Source organism: Mirounga leonina, unplaced genomic scaffold, assembly GCF_011800145.1.
Source record: "Mirounga leonina isolate KUSES-001 unplaced genomic scaffold, KU_Mleo_1.0 Mir_98, whole genome shotgun sequence".
Classification (NCBI taxonomy): Eukaryota; Metazoa; Chordata; class Mammalia; order Carnivora; family Phocidae; genus Mirounga; species Mirounga leonina.
In genome coordinates, this window is record NW_023270921.1 from 5335489 (window position 1) to 5350014 (window position 14526).

Genomic DNA, 14526 nt, shown 5'->3' on the forward strand with positions numbered 1-14526 from the left:
AAGGTTCTTTGCCACAACAGGTCAGTGAACTGGCATTTTCTCCCCAACTCTGTAATTACTTCTTTGGGGAAATAGTATATACCTAGAGAAACAGAAAAGTAAAATCACCAAGAGTACAAACATACAGTGCAACCACTGCTGTGATACAGATCAATCCAATGCTTTGTCCTATGGAAAGATTGGGTTTGCCTTTTCTTTTATCCGTAATTGTTATTATACTGCATACATAACATACTGTTTTTCCACTAACATTATATTGCAATTATCCTTCTGTGTTATTTCCAACATAAGCTTCTGAATGGCTGCATAATATCCAACCAGTGAATACATCATAATTAACTTGTTCCCTATAACTGGACATTTAGGCGATGAAATTTTTTCTTTCATAAACAGTATTAATAAGTACACCTGTAGGCATAAACTTTTTACATGCTCAGCTTCTTAAAGGAAAGATTCTAAAAAATGCATATAACACACCTTTAAGCCTATAGATATTAACCACCAAAAAGGATTTTGCCAGTAGGAATGTAGAAATGCAAAAAATTTAAACAAAAATCCCTACACCCTGCCTCGAGTATATGTGAATGTGAAGGGTGGGAAGTTAAAAAGACAGTCTCTTCCCACAACCTTCAAATTTTGAGAAATTTCTCACATGCAGGAGGTTAAGGTGGGATATAATGGACATACTTGCAACATTTATTTTTACTCACTGCATTGATACAGATATAATTTTTATGCTACTTCTGTGTTCGAGATGGAAAGGTGAAACCTTTTAAGTGATAAATATATTGTACGTTTTATTTAAACTCTTAACATGACTTTAAAAATTTTTAATATATTTTCATGGTCTGTGTTAATGGTAAGCAGCATATACCAAATGAACTTGCTTTTATGTGTATTATAAATAGAGCTAAACAACTGCCAACTAAAAGTCAAATAGTTTACTTCATGCACTGCTACCTTACGAAAACAGGCAAAACCTTATTAACAAAAGAAAATTACCAATATCCTAAGTATTACAGATATGAAATAAGTAGTTACCAGTGGACCATGAGACTGAAAACAATCTCACTATTTTACAGTAATACTAATATTCTGTGTTCACTGCACCCTCAGATCAGTTTTATGTGGCTAATCCAGAAAGACCCAGGTTCATTATTTCTAGATCAAAATTAAGACATAACCCAGAAGCAGACAATGTACTAACCCTCCCTTTCTTTTCCTGTAAAAATGGCTGACTTTTCCAATAATCCAAATGAATCATAATGTTGCATGGAAAAGTAGTGTATAGAAAACATGTTTTGCTTCCAGAAATAGAAGATTTCAAAGTTATTTGGGTGCACTATAACACACGAACATTTTATTCATTCACCTAAAATGTATTTCATAATTTAAAACAAATCCCAAGAGTCTCAGAAAAGATGATAGTCTCTTACCCATCCCAACCCCTCCTTTACTGTAGATCTAGAGAAAATGGAAAAGCAAATTTGTGGACAGGGAGACATAAAAACATCACCTCTCCCCGCCTCCACAAAGTACTATTTCAACACCATGTTCATTTCCCCCTTCTAACACCCAACTATACTATATAATTATATACTGTTTCCTAATAATTTCGGGTACACAATTGTCTCAGAGATGACCGTGTGGTTTTCTTTCAATGGAAAAGACCATGGTTATCCATCATGACACAGCTACTTCTCCATTCTCTACTTACAGGCTTCTCTAACAAAGTTTGAGATTTCAGGGCAACAACCCTGACTCAAACTGTCATCTATATTGTTGGACACTGGCTATTTTGGATTGCTGTGATCTGCCTTCGTTTCTCTACTCCTTGATGTCCCTGACAACCGTTAAGATCCTTTCCTTACTGGCACCGGTTTAGAGATAAGGAGAATATTTCCTAATTTTGTCATAAATTGGTGAGGTTCCACTAGAAAACGTAACCTGCCCTATTCTTCTTCCTCTTTTTTTTTTTTAAATTAACAATTGTTTTTTTTAAGATTATTTATTTATTTATTTAAGACAGAGAATGAGAGAGAGCACATGAGAGGGGGGAGGGTCAGAGGGAGAAGCAGACTCCCTGCCGAGCAGGAAGCCCGATGTGGGACTTGATCCAGGGACTCCAGGATCATGACCTGAGCCGAAGGCAGTCGCTTAACCAACTGAGCCACCCAGGCGCCCCTTTCTTCCTCTAATTTTTAACAGATTATAGGGCCCAAACAAACCAGAAACATAAAATGCTTATTTAAAATGACCCGTATGTTCAAGCCACTCTTAAAGATACTTAGAATTATCAAAACATACATTTAAAATGGCAAATAGCTACCTAATAGGATGTTTAAATTCCAGACTTCTTGGATTTTTTATATTAAAAAAAAAGCCATCAGGCACACTTACCTTACATAAAACTTCAACAGGAGTGGACATCTTCTTTTCACTAATCTTTTCATATTTTTGCTTTTTTGTTGCAGCCTGTGGAAAATAAGAATCAAACCACATAGACATATTCAATACTAATAATACTATTCAATACTAATAAGAACCTTGTTAGCTTAACCCACCAGATATAAATGTAAACTTGAGATTCAAGAGAAATCATAACCTGGAATAAAAAATAAATCAAAGTACAATATACCAAAATTTCCCAACCCTAAACTGTTAGTTTTTTATATGAGTTTTCTACTTTAAAAAACATTTTTAGCTGTTAAGAAAGGGTGAGTCTAATAAGAACATGATTTAATGGGTGAAGTTAAATCTGAAATGAGTTTTCACAACCCATATTCAACACAAGGGCAAAGGTTAAGTAGATCAATAACAAAAACAGTGCCCACCATTTAGTAACACTATATATAAAGTGTAGTAACATTATTAAGTGAAGTCAAAATATTTTTCCAATGTAAAAATAGTTCATATTGGATAGAACTATCCATACAAGCACTGAGCAACTGTCTAGTTCACGGATGCTCAATAAATACAGGGACCATTTTCCTTTAAAGGACCAATAAAGTATCAAAAGTAGCCTTTAAATTCTAGGACACGGTGAGTTATCATTAAGAGACTCACAAAAGTCAGGGTGAAACTCCTAATTAATAGAAACAAGTGTTAGGATAATTAAGATAGCTAGTATTACTAGAAGAACCAGTTTTACTACACATAAAAGTATACATTTTCAACATACTGGCAACACATCAAAATGAGAAAGCCTCCACCTTTAATTAGCCCATGTCAATTTCCATTGAGATAAAGCTACTGGTTACCAATGGGTACCTGCTTACTGTCCCAAAGGAAATTGTTCTTTAGGCCTGACTCTGGGATTCTATTAACTTAATTCTTAAATGATCAGATTTTATTTGCCCAATAAAAGGTAAAAAATAAAGTTAATTCACTCTCAGAAAGCCTCGTTTGAAAGGGATCTTAAAGTTCATCTCCAATATGTACTTTTATTCTTAAAACAAAAAACTGGGAATGGGAGTCTCACTTACCTTTAGTCCCTGCCATGGCAGGCTGGTTCTATTAAAATACATCAAAACATATCCTAATGATTCCATGTCATCTCGGCGACTAGAAAAGAAAATGTGAAGTTATGAGCTGGAATTATGGAAAACATGTGAAAGAAAGGCAGGTACACAAGAAGTTTTCCCAAGCAAGGAGAAAAAGCAATTTGGTGGCTTGTGAAAGAACGTACTTAAAGTAATAAAAAGATAAAATAAATTAAAAAATTAAAAAGTTCATAGAGTTATGTCTAACAAAATTTTCTCACAGAATACAAAATTATAAAATCCAACACAGCCTGCAATTTAATTTCTAAAGAGCAAAAAGGATTTAGCTGAGCAACTTTCTAAATGAAGTTAATAAAGACGGAAGAACAAAGTAGCAGGATACTTTTAAGTTTTGCAGAAGCTTATAAAAAAGAACTTGAGGGATGCTGAAATAAGTATTTTAAAGCTAATTAAGCATCTATATGAATATATACACACATAACACTGAACATTTCCTAAGCTTAAAATTCTTCTCTTGAGGGCGCCTGGGTGGCTCAGTTGGTTAAGCGACTGCCTTCAGCTCAGGTCATGATCCTGGAGTCCTGGGATCAAGTCCCGCATCGGGCTCCCCGCTCAGCGGGGGGCCTGCCTCTCTCTCTGACCCTCTTCCCTCTCGTGCTGTCTCTCATTCTCTCTCTCAAATAAATAAATAAATAAAATCTTAAAAAAAAAAAAAAATCTTCTCTTGAAGCGCCCTAACCTGGAAGCATATCATTTATCATTTCTGTGCTTGTTTTAAGGAGCAAAACTGACTGATAAAAGATGAAGATGAAAAACCAGGAAAAAAAAGAAAACAGAAGACCTAGAAAAAGCAAAGAGACCATGACAATGTTTACCTCAATCCAGATCCTATTAATTTATGTAGGAGTGAAAGGGTAGAACATGAGATGGCCCACCAACCCCCTCTTGGTCCCTCAGGACTCAGATAATAACATTTTCCTTGTAAAAATAAATAACTAATATATTCTTCTCCAAAATTTAACTTATACTACTAAAATATAAAAAGTCCAAGATCAGCATTAAGAAAATAAGTACCGTCTTCAGCTGCAAAAAATAAAATAAAAATAAACAAGATAAAACTGCTTGTATGCTAACTTTCCATCATGCAGTATTTTCTCCCCAAGAGACAACCTTCAACAAAGAAAACAAAAGGTCTCTCATTTAATTGGCTTCTCAGCACTAACTAAAGCCAACAGGTAAAAGGATTAACAGGTTTCCTCAAATCCTCAGCCAAGAGACGTCTTTATATATCATAAGAAACTAGTTAAAATATTTCAAAAATTCTTTAGTGACTTTTGCTATGGATTTGATAAACACATTCATTTCTCAAACTCACCTCTGTTCAATACCAAGATGTGCATTGATGCTAGCGTATCGAGCAGTGCCAGTCAGATTTTTATCTTCTCTGTATGGTATGTGTTGCCTTGTCCTGTTGTCTCTGTACTTTTTGGCCAAACCAAAATCAATAAGGAATAACTTTAAAAGAAAATAAAGGGATATTAGGCTTCCAACCTTGTTCAGCTGAACTGCTCCTTATTCATTAAATGGCATTTATACTATCTTGTTCAATTATATCAAAATAAAGTATCACAGGCAGAAAACATGAACAAACAACACTCCAATAAGCTTCTACTAGTCCTCATCAATAAATCAAGTTAAAAAAAAATACAGTTAAGTGGTTGATCCTTATGAGCTGAACCAACTTCACAGGCCCAGTTTACTATACACTCAGGAGCCTGTCTTTAGAAAAGTAGTGGAAAAACATATACATGTTTGATAGCAGAGTTGACAAGTGTGCTGTGTGCCATGATGAAATCTGACATCCTGTTACTGTTGGTAAACAAGCATGAGGTTTCAAAAACTAAACGTAAACTATCTGGAATTCTTCCATTTTATAAAGGCCATTTTTCATTCAGTATGCCAACAGAATGTTCATTATTTAAAATAAGACAACTCTGAAAGTTTGATATTGACAACAAACCCAAAATTTTTATTAACAAAAAATAAGGATTTTTTTTTTTTTTTTTTTTTTAAGCATGCATTACTTCTACTACTTCCCACTGACATTTATCCATGTATCAGGTTAAACTTCTGGGAAATACAGTAAACTGATCAAAAATCTTTTTAAAAAGTACTTAGTATTTACTTATATCAAGATAACTTACAATCAGCAGTTTAAAGGAGCTAACTAAAAACCACACTAGTATTTTAGAACAAAATAATGTTTAGTGCTGTCTTATTTATATGGTACACAGGGAATAAGATATTCATTTATAATGTAGCTAATTTTTAAAAGTAACTGAGGTTTATTCTCCATGATTAACACTTCAAAGAAGGAAAAAACCTGTTTTTTATCAAAAAAGAAAAAATCCAAAATATATTCATATTTACCTACCTTCTAAAGCAAAATAATCTTTACTCCAATTTTTAGTCTTGATCATAAATTCACTTATTAAAGTTATGTTTACAAAGATTATCCAACAAGGCAGGTCTATGTGGCATTACAGTACATAGCCCTAGACTTTTTTCCCCCTAGTTATGCCTACATTTTATAGTTCTTTTTTCCATTAAGTAGACTTTGGGTCCCTTCTACCCAGTTTATAATCTGTAATGTCCTTCCTAGGAAACTGGTCACCTAGCCTATTAGAGTTTGTATAAAAATAAATAAAGTGAATGATTTAGGTGAAAAGATGTGATCAAACGCCTCTCTTAGGAGGATGAAAAACACTTCTATCGAGGGGTACCTGGCTGGCTCAGTTGTAAGAGCATGAGACTCAATCTCCGGGTGTGATTTCCAAGCCCCATTGTTGGGCATAGAGAGTACTTAAATAAATAAATCTTAAAAAAAAAAGAGAGAGAAAGAAAAGAAGAAAAAGAAAAACACTTATATCAGGCAGGCACTGTACCCTGGCCTTAACTGGACATCGGGATGGGAAAGACATGGAGGTTTGAGCTTATGTCACCAATGTAACAATGAGATACTTATTTTTACCTGGTCTACTATAAAAGAAGGAAGATTACATTTTTAGTAAAATTTAACTGGATGAGAGCTCTCTAGTAGATTAAATTCACTTCCTCAGCAATCACATTATTATACGTCTATGAGAAAGTCTTATAAAACACAAAGAGAAATAAAGCTCACACTCTTTTAAGTTTCTCTTGATATGAAAATGGGCTCAGCATATAAATATTAAAAGGAGCAAAATACATTTCTGTGAAGCAAACCAAAAAGTATGACTTAAGATTCTGCAGAGTCACATTGAAAAGAAAACAAGGCAAAAACAAACACAAAAAGGACACCCAGCTTCATAGTATTTTTAAAAATACCCCTAAGAATTATGTGGGTTCTAAATAAAAGGTGATTAGGACATAGACTCTCCTCTAAAGGATATTTTCTGGGATTGCTTCTTTTAATACTTCAAAATAGAGGAGAAGATAGGAACTCTGACATATTATACCTGATAGTTTCATTCGTAAGTCTACATTCAGTAGCTCCATTTGCAACTCAATAACCAGACATTTTCTCACAACTTTTTAAGATTTTATAAAAAACTCAGTGTTTACTAAAGTTCTTTCCTTCCACAACTCTAAAGGATGAAATGTAGTTTATTAAGAAAACAAACACTATCTTCTCAAATATCTCAAACTTTAATATCGAAACAAAAAACTACAAAGCCAATCAACTCTAAATTTTCTCTTACAAAACCTGAGAGTAAGTCAGGAAAAATAATTTCACTGCTAAACAAAGCTATCTTATTTTATGAGCAAACAACTGAAGAGAAAGATTATTCAAAATTTAAAAAAATCTAAATCTCTTGGTAGTTCATCATTTTCTGGTGGTACCTATCAAGTTTCATTAGTAGCCCTCTGTTTTGAATTTAAAAATGAATACAAACATAATAGAAGTGTTTACATGACACCACAGGATACCAAAGATACATCCAAACAGCCGCAAATATATAAAGAATCAAACAAGGAAAAGTCAATATTCAGTAAGTCGTAAGATAATGTATTTTTTACAGGTTTGCATATACAAAAAGAAGTCTAATTTCTTTGGTGGGCCAAGCTGCTTTTCTGTGGATTTGTGTTTTGTGTTCCAAGTAAAATTTTTGCCTGTTTTATAGAATGCAGCCTATTCTTCAAAGGCATGTAGTAATGAGTTAATGTTGTATATACTGGGGTAACTCCATCCAGCAGAGGTGCACCTTCCTCAGAAACACTAAAGCTAATTTTAGTTTGCAGTATATCTAGCAATTTTTCTCTTAACCAGGGGCCACTTTTCCCTGCCCTTCCAAAAAATTCACAAGTTCACTTTTCTTCACAACCCAGCTAACCTGTATGCAGAGAAAATAAACAATTTTATGGAAATTATTAAATGATTATGCTACAAAATATAAATTAAACATGTGAATGAATGGATAAGCAAAAATGGGGCACTAGGTGCTTTATTATGTGCCTAATTACCCAGCAACCCCTCTTCCCACGCTCCAACTAAGAATCAATCACAATTGTTACTTCTTTGTGAATGAAAATAAGTCTGAATTTCGGAAACCTATTTAACAGCAGGAGAAGATGATACCTGGAATAACGCTGGAAAAGAATTAAATGATCACCCAGATGATGAATGTGGTACAAAGTATGGAACATACTTTGAAACTACAAAGTATGTTGATACACCAAATACAACTTTTCTCTTTTGATTACTCATGCCAATACTTCCTTTCTCAGTATATACTAAATTGAATGATGATTCATTTATTTGCTCAAGAGCTTAATTAACGAAGCTCACTAACTTCTAGAGTTCCACCTACATAAAAAAATTTTAAGAAAATTACTGGGGTGTTTACTTAGCCTGCCAAACACTAAATCATCAGGTTATGCATTCCTTTATCTTATGTGTTATTAATTGGTAACTGTTTGATAAGTGCTTCAATGATGTTACTGTTATACTGTTAGACTGCAATGTCTCCTAGTTCCAGAGCATATAATGCTCTTTCAGCATCTCACGCCATTTGGTTGAAGTTGGGAGAATTCACAGATTGGGGAAAATCAATTCTACAAACACTAGATCTCAAATCTGATCTACACTTACCTGAAGTTCACTAGGGAAGGGGAAGAGAGTTGATGCAGAATATATTCATCATACAGCACTGATGCACTGAATTTAGATGTATTTCATGCATTAAGTTCTGCAACTCCAAATACATTTTTAAAAACTAACAGTCTATCTCAAGTTTACCATTAGACAAAGAATTTCAACACAAGACCAACATATCATTTCCTCATGTGGATGTTAGAGATCTAAACATAATCCTGTTTTCATTTAGGTTTTCTCTAAACTTTACAAATTTTAAGCAAAAGCCACAAAAAAAAAAAATCTTAGTAATGTTATATGTTTGCCAAGTATGTCTGAATAATGCCAACGTAAGAGATGCTTGAGCAAGATCTACATTCTCCAGAATTAAAACAAAACAAAAATAATCAAAATAAAACAATAAAAAAGAAAAGCACATGAATTTGGGATTGAGGTTGGAATAGGAGACAGTTTCAGACCTGGTTTAATCCTGAGAAAGATGGGTCCTGAGAAGTACTAACAGTCATGCTTCTTTTCCTCTTCCCCACTGGAGATTCTAAACACTAAACAGACAATAGAGGGTGGCAGTGCATCAAACAGTATTGCTTACATTGCAACAATGGCCGGCGCAGACAGGCAACACCGAGGCATTAGAGAAAGAACAGGGTAGCCAAATGCCATCCTTCTTCCACCAAGCACTGTAGCTTCTCAGTTTTCCAAATAAGAATCACATGCTCAAGAACATTTGAATTCTGGAAAATACTCAAGTTTTTAATGCCACTATATTGTGTCACTGCCTGAATCAGGGATAGCAATGGTGACATTTGGCTCTTTAATTTTTTAATCAAAACTGGGGAATTTGGTTCTGGAATATTTGGTATCACAATCTGCCCTTCCCCCAAAAAAGATTGTACAGGGGAAAAAAATCTTCAGTAAGGAAGAGGTAGAAGGCATTTAGTCACCTCAAAATTGGTTTTCATAAGCATGCAGGGCTGATTACTGGAAGAGATGAACAAATTCACTAAGATTGGAGTGGTCACTCCTAAATATCAAATTCAGAACAATTTTCCAAATTAAGAAATTTGACTTAAAAAAAAAAAAAAAAAACAACAAAAAACTCAAAAGCCCCCCCACTCTTTCTCCCCCATTAATAGAAAACTACTACAACAAGCTAACCAAAGAATCCAGTCTCATAAAACTGGCATTTTTTTCAAACTACAATACAGAAGGAAAACACTAAAAACCAACTACATAAACAAAACACTAATCTAAAATGTTCAAGAACAACATTTAGAATTTGGATCTTTGTTAAGTGAAACACTGCACTTCTACCCTAGGGTCTCTGAACCGTTATTAACAGCAAGCAGCTCCACAGTATTTTATTACCTCTAGAGAGGACACAAGATCCTAAAAAGGTTTTCATCATGGGGCAAATTGGACATCCTAACACAACATGTAATTAACAAGCTATTTTTAAAGGGAGGGGGAGCAAAGAGGTATTATCTAGGTCATCATTTAATTTTAAGACAAAAACCATGTACTGCAATGTCGACATGCAGAACACAGATCACAAGAGGATAATGGGTCTTTAGCAGGAAGAAAATGGGGAAGGAGGGCTGGGAAATGGCCAAAAGATCAGGGTCAAATTGACAAAATTGCCCCAAAAATTAAGACCAGTAATTTGTTTTCAATTCAATTACCAGGTTTTGCAATAACAATTAAGCACCTGGATGCTTCAGAGAGAGAAGCTACATAATATTTAAAAAAAAAAAAAAAAAAAAAAGATGCAATTTGGGAATGGCAAGATCAGTTATATGTCAATATACACAACTTTCATTATTTAAAGTTTAGCTTTCAACAAAAAAAATTTATTTCCTAAAACTTGGTCAGACCAACATTAATGTCTCACACATTAACAAATAACACCAGTTCTAATGGTAATGGCTACAAGTTGGCATTCATACAGGCAAACAAAGGTAAACATTTATAGCCAGACCTAAAAACACCAAACATTTCCTAATGATTTAATAAAACAAATGGGAATCTTCCTTCCAAAAACAAAACAAAACAAAAAACCACAAAAACCAAAAAGCCCCAAGTTGTCCTGAAGTTGAGAATTTCTATCAGATCATCAGATCATAACATGCTTAGTGCATTGCCAATGCTGCCTGTCTGCCCGAGCTCAACATTGAATCGATAAATAAAGCAATTCACTCAATAAAACTAATCATTGCAGATAAAGTTTCAACACAATTAGTTTCTAACTGCAGTCATGCGTCACTAGCTAAAACCCAATCACCCCGTATGTTAACCATTCTGAGACCCCAATGAATACTAATTTTGTTGTATGAATATTCATTTCACTTGACTATATATTTTCCTTTGAAAGGGGAAGGAAGGATGGAGAATCCACCCAACTTGGCACCCAAGTAAAAAACTGTCAACTACTTTTGAAGCAGGCCCAAAAGTTATCCTTTTGAATACACAAATCCAAGGACTGAAGAATTCTCATTATGATCATGCTCAGTCAGCAAATGTTAACGCCATGGTGACAGATGGGTCAGTGGTTCCCACGCTGGCACGAACACATATATTACAAAAACCCACACTTCAGAGACAAAGGTTAAAATCTGATTTTAGCATTCAGGAAAAAAAGTATATGGGGTTTTTTACTACTTGAATGAGTGAAAAATAGATACAACTGTTTCATAATTAAACAACAGATAATTACATTTCATTATAAAGCCCTTGGGAATTTTATATTTCCATATAGATAATTAACCTTGGTTGGGTAAGTTGGGAGAAAATTTATTTCAAGTTACTAAGTTAATAGAGTTAGCTGATTACCCTTCTAGCACAATCTTTTAAAGCAATCATCAACAGCAAATACAATTTCCTATGACTTCTTAAAGACTGAAAGTCTATCAAAGCAATTGTTGGAGTTTTTACTCTTTGTTCTTTCATGCAAAGAACATTTGACTAACCTTATTACAGTGACGCCCAATACCCATTAGGAAGTTATCTGGCTTAATGTCTCTGTGTATAAAATTCTTTGTATGCACATATTCAATTCTACTGATCATCTGGAAAAAAAAAGGAGGGGGTGAGAGATAATTATGTAATTTGAATTGTGATACAAGAAAGCGACACATTATTTCTCAATTATTTCTCAAGATCACAGATATATTTTAACAACTTCATTTAGAGTTCACAAAGACAGTGCTAGACAAAATTAAATGTAAAGGGCATGGATACTGAAGCATAAACCTGCCCCATTCTTTGGCATGTTCTAGTATTGATTATAAACATAACATCTAACCTGGTAGGAAGAACTGGTGTTTGCAATTTTTAAATTACAAAAGTAGTAAATTTAGAATTGTTTCAGTTAGAGCTAATCATCAACTTTCCACACCCAATTCTCTGCCCCGAGGTAACCTGTGTTACAATAGCCTGGCATTACCCATTTCCATACTCTTATTTACACACACGTATGAACTCATGTAATTGGGAATGGAGATGTTGACCAACTGAAAAATACAAGCTGTTACTGTTTTAACTGCAATAAAAGCATCCTATTCATTTTATTCTTCTTTGCTTCTTTTTAACTAAACATTCCTGGAAGTTAGTAGCATACAACATAAACACAAAACATGGGAACATACACATGCTATGTTTCATTTCTTAGATGCTTTTTGAAGTCTCCCTTGTTTTTTTCTCCACACAAGTAATCACATTCAAAAACTGAATAGTAAGGATGTCATTCTAATAACCTTTTTTTAATTTCTTGGAAATTCTGCCAAGTCAAATGGTGTAAGTCTTAGCATTCTTTTTAACGGCCATAAATAAATAGTCTATGATATAGATTAAGTTTTCCTAAACCATTATTCCCACTGTTCCCAACATCTTCTCACTGTGAACAATAATGCTGTTAACATATTTCAATTAAATACATCCTTACCTACTAGTGCTTTTATTTCTATGGGCTATAAACCCCATACAATTGTAGGGAGAGTGGCTGGGTCGAAGTAGCTATCATTTTGATAGGTGGCACCAGATTGTCTTTAAAAATAGGCTCTAACGGGCGCCTGGGTGGCTCAGTTGGTTAAGCAACTGCCTTCGGCTCAGGTCATGATCCTGGAGTCCCGGGATCGAGTCCCGCATCGGGCTCCCTGCTCAGCAGGGAGTCTGCTTCTCCCTCTGACCCTCCCCCCTCTCATGTACTCTCTCTCAAATAAATAAATTAATTAAAAAAAAAAAAAAAAAGGCTCTAACAATTCATTTTCCAGCAATACTTGAGAGTATTTCTTTTCCCATTGGCAAACTTATTTTAGTTCCTTCTAAATTTTGCCAATATGACAGGTATTGACCTCACTTCTTCACTAACAGTTTAAAAGTCTGCTCATTTACTGTTCTGGAACTGCCAATCTGTACCTCTGTCCATTATTCTTTTGGCTTGTCCTTTTCTTACCGATTTTAAGAATTCTGTGCATATAACAATCTTTTCTGTCATTTGTTATGTAAATAAATTTTAAAAAACTGTCTTGTTACTATGGCATCACTTCTAGAATAGTTTTAATTGTTAAATTATCAAATATGTCTATCTTTTCTATAAGATACTTAAAAGTATTTGAAAATATTTTCAATACCCAAAGACTAACTTTATCTTTCTACCCATACATATGTTTTTGCTCTTCTCAGTAGTATGTGTCAGGATTCTACTTATTCGTCCCCACTTTCCCTAGAGCTTTTATTACCATACAGATTCTGAACTCTGACAAATGTCTCTTAAAGCCAAATCTATAATCAAACTATTTATACTTTCAAGGAAATAGATGTATACAATGTCCAAATAGCACCTTTAGTTATAGCAGCAACTTGTACTTTATTAAAGAAGAAAAAAACATTTCTCTCACTTAATGTACTTACTTGTCCTAGTCTAAGTGATACCCATTAAACCAGGATCATTGATTCACTGGGAAAAAGTGTGGCAAAAGATAATAAATGGCCCCAACTACTTACCTTCAAGTGTTATCATCTACAGAGCCAAGACTTAGCAGCTACCTCCTTAAACTATTGCTTTAATGCAACCCCATTCCCTGAACTACATTTTTTTTCTGTTACCAGTGTACCCAAGATACACTTTTATCACAAAATCTTGAACGTAGTTTTTTCCATTTTTCTCTCCTGAACTTGTACACTCCCAGAGGAAAGGGACTAGAGTTCTTATTCTTCTTTGCACCCTCTAGTTCTAAGTAAAGCAGAAGGCCCTGAATAAATGTTCACTGGTTAATACCTATGTGTTACAGAACCTACAGAATATAAACTCTTCTATTAGGATTCATTCACATGTTAGTTAAAACATATTAGGAGGATCTTAACCTTCAACATTTGAGTTCTTAACATACCACAAATAAAACAATGTAATTTGCTAATATTTGCTTGAACCACTCAAGAGGTTTTTTTTGTTAATCTTACTAGAATATCAGGTGATTACAGCGAATGAACACTATTTTCTAATCCTTTGAATTTATATTTTTAAAAATTCTAATTCAAATGCCAGGGTATCATCTCATTTTATTTTGACATCCAATCTAAATGTTAAAAATGTTACTCTCTTCCACAGCATCTTTATATATTGAGTGCTTTCTTCAAAAATCTTATAAAGAAACCTCTATAATCTTCACTAAAACAGACTCCATCTGATGAACAACTTGAAAACTACTGGGTACCAATATAATCCATTTCTGTCCTATGCCACAGGAGAACCTCTATTAAATCTTATTAAAGTAGTACTCTTGAATGAGTACAACCTACTATTATATCTTTTTTATTTTTGCTGAACCTAAGGTTACATAGCACAGGATTATACATACTCTGGTTTATAAAAATTTATATTATAATTAAATTATG

General features: G+C 34.0%; 1 protein-coding gene across 8 annotated transcripts in view; it reads right to left on the reverse strand.

The window, feature by feature from the left end:
- Window positions 1–14526, reverse strand: part of LOC118006658 (casein kinase I) — a 47786-nt gene that overhangs the window by 11142 nt on the left and 22118 nt on the right. For 5 of the 8 annotated variants that reach the window (XR_004678148.1, XM_034999376.1, XM_034999374.1 and 2 more), the window contains exons 4-8: window positions 11601–11699; window positions 9096–9179; window positions 4879–5018; window positions 3486–3564; window positions 2401–2475 (exon numbers count right to left, since the gene is read on the reverse strand). Coding sequence is in view for 6 of the 8 variants with exons in the window: in XM_034999376.1 (XP_034855267.1) it covers window positions 2401–2475; window positions 3486–3564; window positions 4879–5018; window positions 9096–9179; window positions 11601–11699 (477 nt within the window). In the remaining 2 variants the exon portion in view is untranslated. The remainder of the gene's footprint in view (window positions 1–2400; window positions 2476–3485; window positions 3565–4878; window positions 5019–9095; window positions 9180–11600; window positions 11700–14526) is intronic. The other 3 variants (XR_004678149.1, XM_034999378.1, XM_034999377.1) reach the window with 1 other exon arrangement.